Genomic DNA, 19,676 nt, shown 5'->3' with positions numbered 1-19,676 from the left:
ATGATTGCTGGTCAAATAAATTATGTGGGATTTAAGTACATTATCTTTAGCAGCAGTGAGGAGAGGTGGGCTGCACCCTTGTCAATCAGCAGTATAAGGACTGCTTTGTCTCAGGAATAATAATAGTAAAGGAGGCTTTCATGCTGATACATCGCGAGAACGGTAGTCAGTCCCCTCTGCCAGTTTTCCTCTCATTAAATTTTTACTGACAACAAGGAACATATTTATTAGGGCAATCCAATGCATGTGCAACTGTGGCTGTGTACGTGTGCGTAATGCAGACATCTGTGCGTCACGAGTGTGCACAAGCGAAGTGCGGCGCTGCACCACGGCGAAGAGAGAATGATCACCCTCATTTGTCACTCCCTCTTTCCACCTGACAGACACAGTGTACTCATCTGCATTCAGCACCTGAGGCTACGGATGTTTAATGCTGCCATTAAACTCATCTCCGACATAAAGTGCATCTGTGACTAAAGAGTGAGCACAAGCCAAGCTCCAGGCAGTGAATCTAATGGTGAATTGAACTCTTCAGACACAGAAAGGGAGAGAATATAAAACTAATGTAATATGGCAGGGGTAAGTTTCTGATTAACCTAACTGTCCTCTCTGCTTTCATTTGCACTCTGCACTCTGAATCTGTGCTTGTTTTGCAGGAAATCTGTGCCGTCTGCCTCTTTTTTTTGTCAACGTTTTCGTCGCTCTTGCTTGTTTTACTCTTTCTGAGTGAGTATGTGTTATCTTTTAGGGATTGTCTACTCAGACGCTGCCTTGGCTTTTATGATGTTAACCCATAAGAATGGCAGAAAAACATCACGCTGGCTTTTCGTGGAGGAGAAACCATGGGGAATTATCAGAACACACTTGAGCTAATTACTATCACAACTTCTTTGTTGCTTGAAGAGATCCATTTAATACCGGTCCCATGTGTCACATTACATTTTCCTATTTCAGAGAACATTGCCAAGCCACGTTACCAAAAATTTTACTCTGTATTTTTATCCTGTATCAAAGCCTTCAAGCGATATTTCAAGAAAGTGGAACATTGTCACTTTTTTTACCACATAAACCCTGCTATGAGTTCACAAAGTCCACTACCAAGACTCACTGCTCCAGGGATCTGAAGACGTCTCTTGAGTTTATATTGTTATGCAAGCGCTGGATGATTTCTTTCTCCTGTTTTTGAAGGATCCACATGTTTTGACGTGACTGTCAGTTTTGCAATTTTCAGTGAAGCCTGAATGAGAAGCCTGAATGCCACAGGTGACAAGTGATCACAAAAGCAACCACTGGTTGACTGAGGCAGACTTTATTTTTTTATTTTTTAACAAACTCAAGTCAACAAATCCATGTTAAAAATGCAAATTCTGCACCCAGCGGGAATTTTTATTTGGAGGACACATTAATGTTTATCTATTCCGTTCATTACTTAAGGACATGATAATTTTGCGCTATTTATTCTAAAGCGCTGACGATAAAGGACCAGAATTTCAATGAGCGTATAATTATGTTGTGATTGTGTTTATTCAAGAAACTGCCGCCTCATTATGCTTCAGCTGACCCTGCAGCCATGACAAGCTAAACATGCAAAAAAAAATCTCAGGTAAGATTTCTAAAGGAAATTGTATAGTAAATCTTTATAGTGAGTAAATATGGATCTATTTATAGCCTGAGTTGCAGTTGGCGGTAAGTATGATAATGCTGTCAGCGTGTGACACAAAGCTCACAGTTAAATGTAGGCTTTCTAAAGTAAACTCTGAGGACAAAGTGTAGAGGAGGGGAATACACACTTAAGCTGTAAATATCCAGTCGGGGATATGTTTTTCAGTAAGCAGACAAACACAGCTAATGTTTTATGATGACAGTCGGCAACAACATCAACACGACCGAAATAAATTTAAATGTTGTCTCTCTCTTTTTCCTCCCATTTCCTCTTGTCACAGCCTGCCTAATTTCCTTTTGGAGAGCCAGATATATTGTTTAAGATGAGTCATAATTCTGATTTGTTGTTATTTTGTATTGGCATTGTTGTCAGCGCCATGACAAAATAATAGCACCAAAGAACACAAGTTTCAATACTGAGTCACAGCAAGGTAATGATTTAAATGACAATTATCCCGTATCTGTGTCTTTATTGTGACAAACTCTGCACTCTGGTCAGAACTTTGTGAAATGTTCACCCTCGATATTCTTGTTGACAGCAGTTCTAAATAAAATGTTTACCAGTAATAATTCTGGATCTTTATTCCTGGCGGTTTTTGAGGTGGCCCACACAAGCATAATTCCTTGTTCACGCCTGCATAAGCTCTGATTCTGTTTAAAGGGAATGTAAATGTGCAAAGATGCCACAAATAAGCTTGTACAATGCGGGATATTAAAGGCACATATGCTCCTCTTGCTCATTGCTTTTAAAGCTGTTTCCATGGCAAAACTAGAATAAGACTATGAGCAGCCTAATTAGGAATTATGCATATAGAAGGCTGCAATGATAATCAGTAGAATTTGGCTTTAATGATATGCACTACATGGAAAATTTACAAGTGCTGGTAAGATCTGTCAAAATTCAGAGAGCTCGGGCCGCCACTATCGCTCACCTGGTTGAGCTGGCGATCCCATGTACAGGGGCTATAGTCCCCAACGCAGCAGGTGTGGATTTGAATCCTGCTCATGGCCCTTTACTGCAGGTCCTTCCCCCCTTCTCCTCCTCCCCCACTTTCCTGTCTCTCTCTTGATTGTCCTATATAATAAAGGCAAAAAGGCCAAAAAAAAACCTTAAAAATGAAAAAAAAATTCGGAGAGCTCACGAATAAACATATTATATCTGAAAAAAACAAAAAAAAAAAGACATAAAAAAATTTGTTTTTTGGGTGGCGTTACATCATTGTGTCTTGAATTCACAACAGTCATCTGGCCGTATGGGTTGCCAGATATGTTCAGTGAGTTCAGGTTTTAGTTTGGTGTTTCTGAACAGAGACGATGGCCTGGCGACATCTCTGTGACAACGAGGCCTCAGGATGCAGTGCACAGTGACAGTATCCAGCTGTTGTTCGCCAAGAAGTAGTTACAGCACTTAAATCCCACAGAACCACCAATTATTGTTTTAACATTTCTACTCAAAGCCAGACTAGCAGCTTCCCCTTGTTTTAGTCATTATGCTAAGATAAGATAAATATCTCTCAATTTGCCACGCACCTGCCAAAATCTAACTGCTTCTATAAGCCTTTGACTGAAAAACGCCCTGATAGCCTCCGAGCAAAGGCTTCAGAATGACTTCCAGACACTGGTTTGTGGCGAAGTTGCTCCACACAGCTACTCAGCCCAAAGATGAATAAGGAGAATAAATCAAATCCTCATGGGAAATATTCAGTATTCCCTAAGTATGTCTTTTTTGTGTTGTCAGTAAAAGGAATATGTTTGAGGAAGTAACAAACAGGGTGGGAAACCTTTCAACGTATTGGTGCAGAATTTAAATTTAGGAATTGCGCTGTACGTTTTTGCAGAACAATGTCCCCGGTCTACGTGTTCTGACAAAAATATGTTCAACACACAGTGTGCCGTAGTCCACATCAAGAAGACACAAGATGAAGAGAAAAGAGGCAGACGATACAGGAAGAGCCAAAAACAAAAGAGCACTGCTGTCTCTGTTATTCCAAAATCCTTTAAACGCTCCAAAATGGACATTAAAGCCACATGTCTCCTAAACTGTTAACATGTGATAAACAGCGGATACCACTTTAAGATTTCATTTCTGGAACGGACCACTTGATAAAAAAAAAAAACGATGGGAAGCAAACAAATGTCTTATTTCCTGCCAATCTCATGTTTTTTTCGCAAATCAGAACCACAAGTTTCCGCTCAAAGCAAGGAGGGAAAAAAACAAAAGCCAAGACTAATTAGTCAGCCTGTGTTGAACATTTAATAAACCCAGTAGGGTAATGTGAATTAGCAGCTAAGCAACAATTCACAAAAGAAATATGCATGACAACAGATGCACACTGCAGAATTTTTAACGTGTTTTAAGCTGGTCTTAAAATGGAAAATGTCAGCACTTAGTCGTAGCTTTTTTTTCGAGGCTTCGTAGGAGCACGATGCTAAGCTAGTACAATTAAGGTAAGCAAAATAAAGCTACAAGCATGTCAAGAACACAAAAATTACCTACAAATGTTGTTTAATATAGAAAACAGTCCACAAAACATAGACTCATATAAGATAAAAGACTTGTCACTGCATGTTGGATTAGCAATTTCTGCATCATTATTTACCAGCAAACTGAACAAAGAGGAAATGAAATCGACGTTGTGTTTTCTCCAGCTCCCACTGTACTTTGTATGTGTCTCTGTGTCGGAAAATCATGCTGCAGTGCATTTTATTTGTCCCCAGCCCCACTCCAAGGCTCAGCTGGATTCTTTATGCTTGTCTATTTTTATAAATGTGCATGTGCATATATGTGCATGTGTCTGTTACGCAGAGGGAGACGTCTGCTGTAGCTTCTGCTGACTGTATTAAGTCAGGTGGGATTAGACACATACAGGCTGATATACTTTATGAATCATATTAGCATTAAACAAATTTGTTCCTCTGTTTACGTGCGCGTGTGAGCAAGTGCTATATAATCACAAATTACAGGTCTCCGTGGGAGACTAAAGAGCCAACTGAGAGTAGACATCACTGTGTACCATATCAACCCAAACGTGAGAGGAGGGTGCCTTTACGAATTAGAAGATGATTTCTCTACAGTTGTGCTCGCTGCTCGGCAGTGTTGTAATACCCAGCTGGATAAAGTATGGCAGCGATGACTACACCGACGTTCTCAGTCATCTCACTGTTGTCATTTATGCTTGATGCAATTTACAAGAACTAGCTAATTCAGCTTCATTTGCTCTTCTTCTGCTACCATAAGCACAGTGACAAGACATCAAATCCCTTATCTATAAATGAGGGTCATGCATAATTAAAATAAATGTATACATATGTACAATTAATTTGTCACTTAAGAGACCTGGGACCTGTCTACACATGTTGTCATTTTCTTAATAAGCATTACGATGCCAAAGCAAGGGCAGGTGAATGTTCTAGTTGTACATTAATCCTCACATGTGAAGTGGAGATATGGGGATTGGGACTTTGATGATTGTCCACTGCATATTTATATACAAGGACACCCCTGAGTGTTCGCATGTCCTCTCCTCTGACTACCTGTCTTGTGCATAGTAATCAACAGCAATGAAAACAGAATAGGAAAGAAGAATGGAAGGGAAAACACTCAACAGGCAGACTCCCGTTACCATAGCAACAGGCAAGCTATATCCTGACTGTCAAAATTTAATTTCCTCTGCGTCTTTTTGTATAGGAGAGACAAGGGAAGAGTCAATGTCTTAACAGAGACCGGGCGTTGAAGATACATCACACAAATATTCACAGGTCTAATGCGCCCGCTGCACCTCTTCCACCAAGCGAAAGACACCGAGGAACCTTCATTAGTTTAGTGGTGATGGCATCGCAACTGGCAAAAACGCGCAGCGAAGAGAGCTTTGTGTAACAAATTGCATTAAACTACACACTCATCATTTAAATGCCATGTATCCGATGCCAAAAAAGTACTTTTAGGCCATCTACATTCTGTCAGTATGTAGCCCTGTTTTGCTGCAGTCATTTGGTGTCTCCGGCATGTAAGAATGAATGGAAATGTGTTAAAAGTTCATTAGAGAACACCACAACGCACCACTGCTGAAACAAATCTGAAATAGTCTAAGAATTGTCTTTTACTAGAAACCTACAGTATAGTCAGTGGTAGTGGAAACATCCAGAGTGAATTAAACAATTACTCACTTGAAAATACATCATTCTATCTTGATTTATTTGATTGTTTTTTAAGGTTAAATTCAAATCATTTGCAGGTTCTAGATACTATAATGTGAAAGAGGTTTCTTCTTGTCTTGCTCCTCTTTTGTTGTTTAACAAACACCACTAAAGACATCACCTTGGACTCTTGGAGGCTATTTTCACTATTTGTACACACTCTTTTTCGGGACTGTTAATTGAAAACGATGTTTACTCAAAAATGATCAGTAGATAAAACAGCAGCAAAATTAATCACAAGTTGTAATCATACAAATGACTATCTAAAGTGGCATCACTTAACCTTACACAAAACTTTTCTTCTATTCTCATCCTTTTATTTTCATCCCAAGCTGTAGGTAATTACATGATTCACAATTATTGCACATACGACACTGTGTCTCTGATCCCTGCTCACCAGCTGTTGTGCAACGTGTACAAGGTGACGAGGGACACTGTGGATCAATGTTCCTACATATATTCCAGTGAATATAGGACACTCTTGATGAAGACTCTAATGTCTCTGGTCTCTCTCTCTTTACTCCTGAGCTCTCCCTAAATCTCTCCCCTCTTTTCTCTCTCTCTCTCTCTGTCTGTCGCTCTCCCTCGACACACCTATGCAGCCACAAATAACGGAAATGGAGATTTAGCACACGGCTGTTTACTGCTATAGTTTTGTTACTGTGGTATTAATGTTTACAAAGTCATAAACAGAGAATTAAATACCTGCCATCAAAATCATCCAACTGTCATACATCAAAGAGGAGGTATGCCTGCAAGACTCTGTGTGTGTGTGTGCGTGTGTGTGTGTGTGTGTGTGTGTGTGTGTGTACAGCAGATGTTCTGTGCAGCCTGTCAGACAGCCAGCAGTATCCCTGCAGCTGATACTCTTTCTGGACAGGCTGACTGACTGACAGGTGTGTGTGTGTGCGTGTGTGTGTGTGTGTGTTTGTGTTTGTGTGTGCGTGTGTGTGTGTGTGTGTGCGCGCAGGTACTTGTATTACTTCTGTTGTGGGGACACAAATCTGTTTACACAGTCAGGGACAAAAAGCAAATCTTTTCAATTTTAATACGAAGCCTTGGGTTGGATATAGTTATTTTTAAATTAGGGTGAGCGTCAGGGCTAAGGTAAGTCCTCATGAAATTATTGTAAGTCAATATAATGGCCTCTGAAGGGATGGAAATACAACTGTGTATGTGTTTGTGTTTTCTTGTGTGTGAACAGAAGGGAGCTTGCTTCGCCTCCAGCAAATCAATGTCCCCTCGAGGGAATGTGGAACCTAAGACAAAGAGCAAAAGAGACTGAGAGAGATAGAAAGACAGAGTGAGAGATAGAGGAAGCCCTGGGCAAACACAATTCGCTCTCTTTCCCCCTCCAATCTCAGGTTCTTCACTCAGACACATTATACATTTTCCAGTAAAATCTGTGTGAAAATGTTTTTGTTAGAAGAAATCAGTGAAGATGCTGAACTAAAACAGTGGGAAATTAACACCTGCCAGCAGCAACTTTTTGGTCAGGGTATCTAACCTGCCCCAGTGTTTCCAGTGCCAAAACAAATCAAAATTCGAGCATGGTGATGTTAGCGGCTGATTCGCTGTTTCATCAATTCCATGGTGTTTTAAATAAAACACAATATTCAAATTCACTTTGGAATCAAATGAAAGGAAAGCCTTAAAGTCGGCCTATCCCTCACTGGTGTGATTTGTAGCTGTGCTGTCAATCCAGTCTTTCTTTTTTTTTTCTTAAATGTTTATTGAAGTTACCCTGCAGCTCTGCACTTCAGCTACAGAAACTGCTCCCTTGCTGTGGAGAAGTTAACTCAACACACACTTCTCTCTAAGCCCACTATATCATATCACTGTCTCACTGTCAGCGGCATACTCACTGTTAAACTGTGTGATGTGTTTACACTTTTGGAGGCTTAAGTCATTCTGGAGTACACGGTTCAAGACTTCAGTGCAAACTGTCGGGTTATTATAAAGGCTGGCACATAAGTCATCACTCAGGCATACCATGATTTAAATGTGAAATTACTGCATTCCAGGCTAGTAGCATAGCTCTAGGCATGGAAACGTCAATCTGACAGTTAATTCGTCCACAACTTTGCTATAACCCAAAATACATATTTCAGCAACTGTTGGACAGAAATTGGGTACACACATTCATGCACCACCATTAGGACAACATTTTAATTGCAACTGCAAAACATCGGCAGAAATATATATATACATATATCACAGGCTCAGCTGTACTTTGCATTAGGTATTAAAATGCACGTGAGCATACTGAATTAAGACGGGAACACTGTTAATAGGTGATTAAGAAGTTCTGAGACTGTTCCCCAAGGTCGGCACAGTCACATGCATGCAACAGGTGCAAGCTGTCACTGTCAGAAATTAACATCAGGACCTCTGTTACATGCATCTATGTGACCACAGCTACAGGCACATTAGTGATTTCACCTCAAAGTGGACATCACAGTCTGCATCAGTCCACAGCTCAGGATGAGCCAGCCCTCTGGTGATGAGAGTTCGGTCTGCAGGAGCTACGACCCAAAGATATTCATCATATGTTTGATGTTTTCTCCAACATTCATGAAATTGCATACTGTGAATTTGTCCCCGGGGGTCAGACTGTCAAACCCGAGTTCAGAGAACATTCAGCATAGACAAGCTGAACTTGGCGCAATGAAATTTGGGTACTCTGAATGTGCTGCGCACCTGCTCACAGTGCAGTGATTATGCACAGGTTTTTTGGTCACAACAACACAGTCATCGCTCCCCATCTGCCCTATTCACAAGATTGGGCTCCCAGCGAGTTCTTCCTCTTCCCTAAAATGAAATTCAAGTTTAAGGGTCGCTGTTTTCACACAACGGAGGAAATTGAGCAGGAATTGTAGAATGTACTTGACATGCTTACAGAACAGGACTCTCAAGGATCGCTGTAAGCATGGCAGAATTGCTGGAAGGGTTGTATTGCTGCACAAGGAGATCACTTTAAAGGGAGATGGCAACCAAATGTAAGTCAGGTACTGCTTTCTATAAATACAGTCACGTAAAAATCTTTAGTTGCAGCTCATGTACCATAAATGTAATTCCTGAAACACATCAGTATGTTAACATGGTGATGGTAGCATTTAGCTAAAAGCACTACTACATTTATTCATTCATCTAATTTCCTCAATAAGAAGGGACACTGTCATAATACCCTGTCGCTGATTGGGTTGTAAGAAATGGAAGCATCTCTTCGTATTGTGACATTTGTAGGCTGATGTGCAATGCATCACTCCAGGCAAACTCAATCAAACCGAAGAAAACTGGTTACAGCTGAGCGACATTTTAGCCTCGACCTTGTATCCAGGGCAATATCATGCAAATATTTGTATGTGTGTGTATGTGGAGACATAAATGCTCCTCTACTGCTTTCAAAGACAAGTGAGGCTTCAGTGTGAAACAACCAATGAACTGTCTAACAAAAACCTTGGATGGGTTGAAAAGGTTGACTCCCGACTTGCATGATTCACTGACACTGTCTAGACGCAGAAAATGTCTTTCTATTCATTGAAACTTTCAAAGAGCGTTATAAGCTTAATAAAAAACCCTTCTCTGAAAAAAAAAAGCCCAGGCTTAGTCCAATGTCTCAATGGTGTAGTATAAATCCTTCAATCTCTACTTCAAAACCACTCACACAAGTTGACCTGCACTGTCTCTGCAAACAAAGATCACAGCCAGTTTATTCAGGAGAAAACATGGATAGACAGCTACATTTACTCTATGGGTGTGAGCAGAAACAAAATAAATTCCACACACACACACGTGGGAAGAGGAACACTGAAAGGTAAAGTAATAATCATCTGCTAGCTTGTCAGGCGGACCACCAGACGACAGCACTGATGATACAACCCCTATATTACCCAGCGGCTCCATAAAACCAAATAAGCCCTGTCCACAGAGCTGTGCTGTGTGTGCGCAGATGAGTGGGTGTGCATGCACTTCTGTGTGTGTCCGGCTAGACGTATCCTAAATCCGAACGTAGTGAAGAAAAAGTGGCCAAATCAAACCAGATATGGAACTGTCCTTGGCAGTGGCACACATGCGTATGTACAAACAGAAACTCTAAGTGTTCTCTTTCAGCCGTGGGCTACAGGGAAACAAAGGAGAACAGAAAGACAGCTTGCATATTTATTCAAAGAGAATTTATTTATTTATTTACCCTCCCTCTTTCTGTCTCATCTCCAAGGGAGGCAAAGACATAAAACATGTTATGCATTTACACAGAACACTCAAGATCAGCAATTCCTTGAATAGACAATAGCCTTCTGTCTTTCTCTTTGTCTCTCGCAAGGCAATTGAGTGTTCTATGAAAAAAAGCTATACTCCAGCAGTAATGTAATGAATGTATACTGTACAGAGAATGAATGCCCTGTGGGTGAGAGTGTCAAAACAGATCCTTGAACCCTCCATATGCTCCTATTGTACGTGACTTGATCCGGTTAGAAGCCGACCAGTACCAAAATATGGCCCGCTTTTCTCTCGTCTTTTCTTTCTCTGATTGTGGTTCTGTTATGCTCAGCCCATAAGACGGTCCTGTAACAGATGGTACGGCCCCTACAGAGCCTCAACTTTGTCGAGTCAGTCTGGGATTACGTTAAGAAACAGAAGCAACCGAGAAAGCGTAAATCCACAGAAGAACTGCGGCGCGTTCTCCAAGATGCTCGGTACAACTTACCTGCCAAGTATCTCGAAACATTATGTGCAAGTGTACCCGAGGAAGCTGTTGTTTTAAAGTCAAAGGTGGTCACATTAAGTACTGATATGAGTTGTTTTTTTTCCGTGTACTGCATTCTGTATGAAGCTAACTGAAAAAAATTGGCATTCATAGAATCATTTAATATTTCAAAAGCACACTCACACAGCCCACTTTACTTTTAGTGCCTTTCGCAGAGTACTTAAAAACACACACAGGTCTATAAACATTTGCCATTTGCTGTTTTTTGAGTGCAAGGCAACAAATTTGAGTACAAATGCATGTATTTACCTTTGATTGTTTTCTTTCCCCACAATGCGATCTCCAGATGCGTCCAAAGGCGAAGGGAGCAGGTTGAGACAGGAGGCGAGGGACTGGCTGGAGTCTTCTCTGGACACTGTAGCACACAACCAAACATACATGTAACCATTACATGAAGTTGTGTTTCTAATCTCGGCAAACAAAATCCATAACTTAGTTAAGTTTCATTAAAGAACAGCTATAAAACACCAGTTATGTCACAGAGTAGCTCATTAAAATTCAGCAGTGATTAGTTTGAGTAATGATGCTATCAGTTGTGTTAAAAATTGATATGTCCAAATTTAATGGCACATTTGACGGAGCAATGGAGAGGACAGTGGAGAAAAGGCTGGTGATAAAGCCGAGATTTGGCGTCTTTTATGTCTTCGCAAAGGTACCACTGTCTCGCTTTCTCTCTCTATCTCTCTCTCTCTGTCCATGTCTGGTTCCACAGGGCGTGAGTCACAGTTGGAGTACGAACACAGAGCCCTTTTGGCCATAAATTGCTGTGAAACTGCTTGCTTTTTAATAAAGGCTTCAACAAGCCACCTGAGGGAGGTAAAAATGAGGAGTGCCGATGAGAGTGCGGGGGGTTGTGGAATGGGTGTGTGTCCAGTTGTGTCTGCGTGTCGGTGCGTATACATCTCTATATGAGCCTGTACGTATAACTGTCTGCATTGTATACGCTGCCACAATGCCTGTGCGGGAATGTGTCTTTAAATTAGTTGCTTTAATTTGCGTATGTGGAAGAATCTTCCTCTTCTATTGCCAGCACAAAGTCTTAGTCCCTTGACTTTATGAGAACAATTCATCAAACCTTTAATTTCATGCTACAGTCTGCAAACCATTAGGTCTAATGACTAAGCATGCACGCTTGTGTGCTAGTGTGTGTATTAATGATGGTGCCTCCTTTAGCTCTGCATCAGCCTGTGCCTGTAGAGATGTTTTCAATGTGTGTGTGTCTGCGTGTGCTTTTTTGTGTGGGTGTGTGAGTGTTCAGTTCAAATCCACCCTCTCTCTCCAAACTCTCCAAGCCCCATAAGCACAGGAAATTCAGTTTATTAGGGCCGAAGTTCCTGTTGTAGTCTTTACTCCACACCGCTGCTGAGCGCTTTACTTTTATTTGACTGCAACTGCAATATTCCGGGAGCCCATCTGGGACTTAAATATGGCCTGGAGATAGATGAATCCAACCTCACATTAACATGTAATTTGATTCAGAGATCTGTTGGATCGGAGGAGTCAAAGCCAAACACGCTCACGCGAAGAGTTAAAGTGACACAAGTGCACCCGTTGCTGTATTTACCGTCAAACATGTTGTCCATGTATGTGAGCGTCTGGAAGCACAGAAATGGAGAGTGATCTCATTTCAAGCTTATGTTTACTCCGTTGACTCATTTTATTCACGTGTCATACTCAGCCAAACACCAACTGTCCGAGTCGATGTGTACATTTTATGCCTGTGCAGCGTTACGTGCTTTAATTCGAAGCATACAACATTTTCAAGCTGAGACCATAAGAAGCATAATCAATATTGACAGTATTTGCTTGCAATCTTGCTGGTAATGTTCCTGCAAATGACAATAGTGCCTGCGAAATTCAATGAATTCACTTCAGTGCATCACAAAAGCAAAAATAAAGCAAATCCTTCTCTAAGATGTCATAAAATTAACACATGAATGTGCTGAGCAACGTTTCATTAAGTCCTTCTTAACACATTTAAGTATGGGTTGGTTGCAGTCGCTCATCACGCTCATTCAGTTTGGTAATATCCTTATGTGTTGTGTGAAAGGAAGCTGGGGTTGCTGTGTTTGGCACTCCATGCTGCACTGTGGAAAAGGCACAAGCAATAATTCTCCTCTGATAGTCACTTTTCAACCACGAGGCATGTCAGGAGGAGTGTGACTGAAATGCCAAAACAACAAAGGAGATAAATCGCTGTAAATGAGGCAGCTACATCAAAGTCGTGGCACATGTTGAAAGAAGCAGGGAGAATACTGGTTTCATGTTTTAAGGTGATGGAATAGAGGTGGCTTAATGAGGAAAAGAGAGACACAGAGTGAAGAGAAACAAGGTTAAGAGAGAGAATGACAGCACAGAGGAAGTGAAGAGAGAGACGGAGAAAGAAAGTAAGAGAAAGAACCTGTGACAGCATGAGAAAATATGAGCAGACATTCACTTGAAAAGAAGGAGGGATAGATATAGATAAAGGTAAGCGTGTGACAGATTATCTCTTGACTTGAAAGCTCAGTTTCTAAGAACAGCAATGTGAAGACTTTTTTTGGAGATTAACCTAAAAGTTAAAAACAGTAAAATATATTGTGCAGTATATGTCCCAGCTGCTAATAGTGTTGAATTCTCTGGCTTTTGATTTTAACCCACATAAAGACAGCAAATGCGGTGAAAAAGTTACCGTGTCGATGTCGCTGATCATCAGAGAGGTCCAGGTCTAACATGAGATCGTCTTCATCCAGCTCTGAGGAGCCGAGGTTGTTTAGAACATCCTGATGAGAAAAAAGGGAAAAAAGACATAAACCTAAAAAATATGACAAATTATTACATTCAAACAAATGTGATTAATGTGTGTTGTTTTGCATTCATAACAGGAAAAACACTTGAAGACTTGAATGTTGGTCGAAACAAGTCCTTGTGATAAATGGTTTCAATGCAATTTTAGTTACACACTCATTAATTCAACTAGTTCCACAAACACTATAGAGGAAAATAAAAAAATAGTGTTAGGTATGACAACATTACAGAAAATTATCAAATCATGTTCATCAAAATAATCCAGATGGCTCACAGTATTCAGAAAATGATTCTGTAGCCAGAAAAAAAAAAAAAAAACACATTTTGTAAATATTATCAGCAATAACACTGTTATTGTTATTAGACCATACTATTTTTCACTTAGCTTGCACTTTATGAGATCTTTAGTCCCTCATCATTGCATCCGAACTCATGAAAAAGTATTGCTACTCTTATTATGTAGAGACAATTAGGGTTTAGTTTGAGAAAGCAATGAATGTGCCAAATGAGGCTGTAGTTTTGTGTAACATCTGTCAGCTTTCTCCATGCTTTACAAGCACAAAATAGCTGCTGAACAGACCAGAAAAACTCTGCAAATCTACACTGTTTACTCCCCACGACAAAGAAAGGAAGCCCATTACTTAGTCATGTGATTTTCTACATTTTCTGATTAAAAAGCATTTATCTCACGACTTTTGCAGGCTCTAAAGATTAATCTAATAAAACTAGCCACATTAACATGAACAACTTGTGAGTTTATTCCATCTAGCTTGCAGAGAACAAGATGTTCTTTGTCAATACCATCCACGAGAGGAAAAAGAAAGTGTTAGCTACAGGAGCACCCTGAGTATTGCTTGACTTTTTGCTATAACGGTATAAATCCACATATACTTATTACTGCCCAACACCAAAAAAATTAAACAAAAAAAATTCAAAAAAGAATGCTATACACTTTAAACCACTGTGAAAATAACTATATATGCAGCATTAACTCAGATGTTTTAGACAAACAGTTCATGAATGCAACTGAATTCTAAGCGGGGCATGTGAAGTCACTGAAAAATTACAAAATGAAAAGTTAGGCAAACCAGAAATAAGTATGTGTACATACCACAAAACCGTGATGAACTGTGGTGCCGCATATACACCTCCAAAATATAGCAATACTATGGGTGAGTATATTTTCTCTGACAGACCTCAATTTGAACTCTGACAGATAAAAAAATTCCAGTGACTGAGTTTAAATTACCTCGAACATCAGACTCACTACTTTTCAAAATCCAGCAATAATAATTAAAGAAAGTCACAGAAGAATCTGTGTGTTATAAACATTCTCTAGCCTGGGTGAGCTTGAATTATTAACTGTACATCCACTGTCATCATTTTCAAAATTATGGAGGAGGATTTACCCAATCCTTTATGTCTGCAGCCACTGGACTGTAGTTCATCCCCTAATGCCCAACACCAGGTCTAAAAACTTTCCGTGAATGCGCCCATGCTCTTGGTATTATTATCAGGTTATAATAATGCAGTAAGATGATGTCTCTTTTGGTTCAGCTGCATTTCAAAAGTCAATGCTGCCATCTGATGGTCATAAAAGGGAGATCCACTGCAGAGAAGCTCCCAGAACAGAGTGGCAAACCGATTAAAATACCACATACCGCTGCCTAATAGAAAAAATACTCGTAAGTATCTGCGCCAAAATTACAAACTTGGCTTTATCAGGCGTCTAGTACAAACTCCTGTGCACGAACATCAACCATTTTTATCTATTTTTATAATGGCACCTTTTCATTTAATACCACACAGTAATTCAGGGAGCCTGGAAACTTACTTTACCATCAGCATAAAATCTCTGGACCCAAAAGAAAAAGGCAATAAAAAGGTCAAAAATAATGCTGCCTAATTGATTTCACCAGCAAAACATGAAGGTGTACAATAATTCCAAGGCAAATACCAATAAAAATGAGCACCACTGAGATTTTATTTATTTTTTCGATATCCTATTGTGTTCCAGTCTCGTCTAGTTCCTGCAGATAGAGATGGATCAGAAAACCCAATACTCAACTCAGTGCAGCTCTCATCACTGTTGTGTTGCTGTGCAAGAGACTGGATTTCCAATCAGTGTTTTCCATTGCAAAATCTATGTAAAGCCAGTGTAGACTGTGTATAAACATGTGACATTACACTGGTGGTTTCAGTTTCTTTCATTTTTTCAGCAAATGCTCACTGCAGTAAACATCAAAAAAAGACCAGAATGCATTTCAGCGTAATGCACCTCAACACAAGACCTCATTTCAGGCATTAAAGCTAATAGCTAAAAGGTATTGGAAAAGAAATGAAGACCCATACCGTGTGATGCCACTGCACACAGACTTCATTTGAAGCTAAATTACCCATTTTAATGTGCCCCTCTAACCACAGAAATGTGTTAATATGATTTTACAACCCAGAGATGTCACCCTTTTACCTCACTTACGTGATTTGAGTGAGTATAATCCTTGAGTTAATAGAGATAATATCAGATTCTGGTCTCATTAAAAAATGGCTCCATCTCCTAACTGCCAAGCAGAATGACATCCAAAACAGGAATAAGAGGAAGCAAGAGGGTTCTTTCTGTCCTTTTAAAGCCACTGGTTTCTGTTCACACTCTGTGGAAATCATATATCCAGTCTATGAAAATTACATTTATTCAGTGCTTTAGGGTGGCAAATGCATTAAGATCAAGGGAGAGTGATTTGACTTTGCAGTCAGGTATTATGGCTTCTAGCAATGGAAAATATACGGACTAACAAATGACTTTCATTCTGTCTGAGCAGACGCTTCACAGCCAGTTGTGTTTACAATGTGCCTGAGGGCATAAAGGTCTGGATGTCCAGTCAAACTGGAAATCCGTTTGTTGAATAAAGCCTACATGAAAAAACTAGAATTACTGCCCTGCGGTTGTGTGCCTCCGCCAACCAGTCAAGTTGTAGTTTACATCTATGTCTGTCCAGACTCATATAAAAGTGAAGCCTTTGAAGTGTGCAAGTTCACAGAGAGAAACAAAAGAAAAGACTCAGATTCCTTCTTTGTGTTGGCATGCATTGCCAATGAGGAGGATTCTGATGGAAAAAAAAAGTTGAAACCATGACAGTAGACGATGCTTCAAACAGCCATCCATCCAAACGCTTAATCCCCACTAGGGTCGTGGAGGGATGGAGTCTATCCCAGCTGACTTAGGGTGAAGGCTGGTTCACCTGGACAGGTCACCAGTCTATCACAGGGCTACACTTAGAGACAGACAACCAAGCACACTCACACACCTACGGACAATTTAGAATCACCAGTTAACCTCAACATGTTTTTGGACTGTGAGTAAGGAAGCCGGAGAACCCGGAGAGAACCCACGCTGCACGGGGAGAACATGCAAACTCCATACAGAAAGATCCCGGGTGTCCTCACCGGGACGCGAACCGGCGACCTTCTTGCTGCGAGGCAATGATGCTAACCACCGAGCCACCCTGCAGCTTGAAACATGTTAGTGCAAAGAAGCTACCAATTCCAAAACCAAAACCTGAAAGCTCCAGACCTTCTTAAAGCCGGTAGTACACAAGATCTATACAGGCATTACAGTTCTGAGGTGGGCACTCAAGACTAGTGCTCCTAACTGAGTATCCGATTTCATGTGAAATATGGCCACAATCTCCCCTTCTGCTCCTGAGTTATGGTTCTGAATGTCACAGTGAAGTTGACCTTTGCTCTTATCAGCACAGAGGCATAAAAATTCCCCCACACAGTTTATCACCTAAAATTTCTCATTTTCGAACAGTTATCTACTCCTGTCAATACACATAGATATCAATCCTGTGACAAACAACCTTTTGATATCCAATAAGCAATGCCATTTAAAAATTAGAAGACATGAATACCAAAACCCATTGCTTTATACTGTTGACTTTGCTAGAAACCGTATCGACATTTGGGTTACAGGAAGAGAATGACGATGTTGAAGCAGAAAGTCAGAAATAGGGAAATATCCACATTTCCTGCTTCTGTAATTTGTCATCTTTTTCGGAAGACTGGAGGACTATATATTGCAAATTCAGATTGAAGAAGGTCATTTTGGGGGATGCAGGCATGTTAGCAGACATTTTGAGATGTCACAGCATGAAAGCACAAGCATGAATCATAACACAAAATTTCATTCTTTTTAGGTGCTACTTTTTCCTGACTTTTGATATTCTGCAGGCATTTTCAGAGGGATAGCTGAAATTGTGATCAGATGTGATTTTGCACCCACTTCATTAAGACATATCAGGTCCCGGATGCAAACTGATTTTGCTTCATGATGAGGCCAGTCTATCAACAGGATCTCTAATGTCCAGCTGGTCTGAGAGGATGCACCTTGATAAACACTTTTCTATCGTTTCATAATTACATGGCAAAACAGCACATCAGCAGAGGAGCAGAGGTGCAGATTGGGAGTAAAGAGCACAAACTTATATGCAAGTATTTTTGTGGGTTTATATTGACAATCTGACCCAGGCTAATTTCTGTCCCACCGTGTCAGTAAATTTTGCCTGTCCTAATGGACTGGAAGCACTTTCACTGGGACATACCAGAATTTATTTGACATTAATCACCAGTTGTGCTTTTTTTTTTTTTTGCTTTGACTAGTCCACATAAGAGCTGCAAGGTGGCTTGGTGGTTAGCACCGTCACCTCGCAGCAAGAAGGTTCGCGTCCCGGTGAGGACACCCGGGATCTTTCTGTGTGGAGTTTGCATGTTCTCCCCGTGCAGCGTGGGTTCTCTCCGGGTTCTCCGGCTTCCTCCCACAAGATCCAAAAACATGTTGAGGTTAATTGGTGATTCTAAATTGTCCGTAGGTGTGAATGTGAGTGTGCTTGGTTGTCTGTCTCTAAGTGTAGCCCTGTGATAGACTGGTGACCTGTCCAGGGTGTCCCCTGCCTTCGCCCTGAGTCAGCTGGGATAGACTCCAGCCCCCCGCGACCCTAGTGAGGATTAAGCGGTGTATAGATCATGGATGGATGGAGTTGTTGGAACTTCAAGGAGTGAACACTAGATCATTATCACATTATCAGCTTACAATTACATGTTTTCATTCTATTTTCATGAGCTTGCTGATCGACTTACAAGCTCACTCTTTGTAGTCATTTCAAAAAAATCAGAACAAAGTAAAAATACTTGTTGAATGCACCAATATAATCAAGAAGCTATTAATATACTTTAAGGTCTTTAGGCACATCGCTGTGGGGGAAAAGAAGTTCCAGTATATTAAAAGAAACATTCTTAAATCTGACTTCTACATGGCCATGGCAGGCAATTCCAATCCTCGAGGGCAGGAGTTCTGCAGACTTTTGTTCCTGTCTGATAGCTAATGAGCCCCTAATTGACTATCAACTCTATTCTTTCTGGGCACATTTACCATTTTATTAACCTCTACGCTGTTCAATGATTTAAAAATAATCCTATTTAGATGTGAAAAAGATGTTCGGCTGACATAATTGCCATGATATAACTAGACAGACAAAAAAAGAGCATTTATCTTGTGAATGCAGCGCTAGAAGCTGTTCTACGTGTTGATGAACATGCTTGTATTCCCACAGCAGAAGTGGTGGTGACGTGAAGTCCACATCTTACAAAAGAGAAATGGATTTGAAACTCAAACATTTAAGTGAAGCAACATGACTACTGTTTGCAACTACCACTGTGTCTGGCTTGTAATCTCTCGTAGTAGGACTGTGTTTCTACAAATTTGCCTTGAAGTCATATTATAATCACAAAATGCTGACACTAGTACTGTTTATCTTATAGCATTTGGACTTATCCAGGCACTGGTGCCAATAACTATGAATGGTTGTGTATTAGTCATGGAATTTTTGTCATAAATCACCATTTTCAGTGCTCTACAATGTGACCATTGTGCATCCGGAACGGTAGCCTCAGAGAAAATACAGTTTTGTTTGTTTGTTTTTGTTTTTATATTCGATTTGATTTGATGTGCATGCCATAATTGTTTGTGTTTTTATGTGATTAGCATTCAGTAGCAATATTTGCAAACATCCTCAGTGTTTTTTCCATTTTAAAACTTAACCGTCTGGTAATTACAAATTCTGTCTGGAAGAGGAAGTGAATCAATCAGGGTGGAGGATATGAAAACAAGAGGCACTCTGCAGCACAAAACTGTCTGGGAAGCAAGCTGCCAAGCAACTGTTGATATGCATAAGCAACACATCCAAAGTAAAGTGGAATGCAGTTG

General features: G+C 40.4%; 1 protein-coding gene across 1 annotated transcript in view; it reads right to left on the bottom strand.

Moving 5' to 3' along the window:
* The window catches only part of ccser1 (coiled-coil serine-rich protein 1), a 124,572-nt gene that overhangs the window by 85,418 nt on the left and 19,478 nt on the right, over positions 1–19,676 (bottom strand). The window contains exons 5-6 of the mRNA XM_008286309.1: positions 13,299–13,389; positions 10,877–10,982 (exon numbers count right to left, since the gene is read on the bottom strand). Of these exons, the coding sequence (XP_008284531.1) occupies positions 10,877–10,982; positions 13,299–13,389 (197 nt within the window). The remainder of the gene's footprint in view (positions 1–10,876; positions 10,983–13,298; positions 13,390–19,676) is intronic.

Source organism: Stegastes partitus, unplaced genomic scaffold, assembly GCF_000690725.1.
Source record: "Stegastes partitus isolate 25-593 unplaced genomic scaffold, Stegastes_partitus-1.0.2 Scaffold448, whole genome shotgun sequence".
NCBI classification, from domain to species: Eukaryota; Metazoa; Chordata; class Actinopteri; family Pomacentridae; genus Stegastes; species Stegastes partitus.
This window is presented reverse-complemented; position numbering and strand designations above follow the sequence as displayed.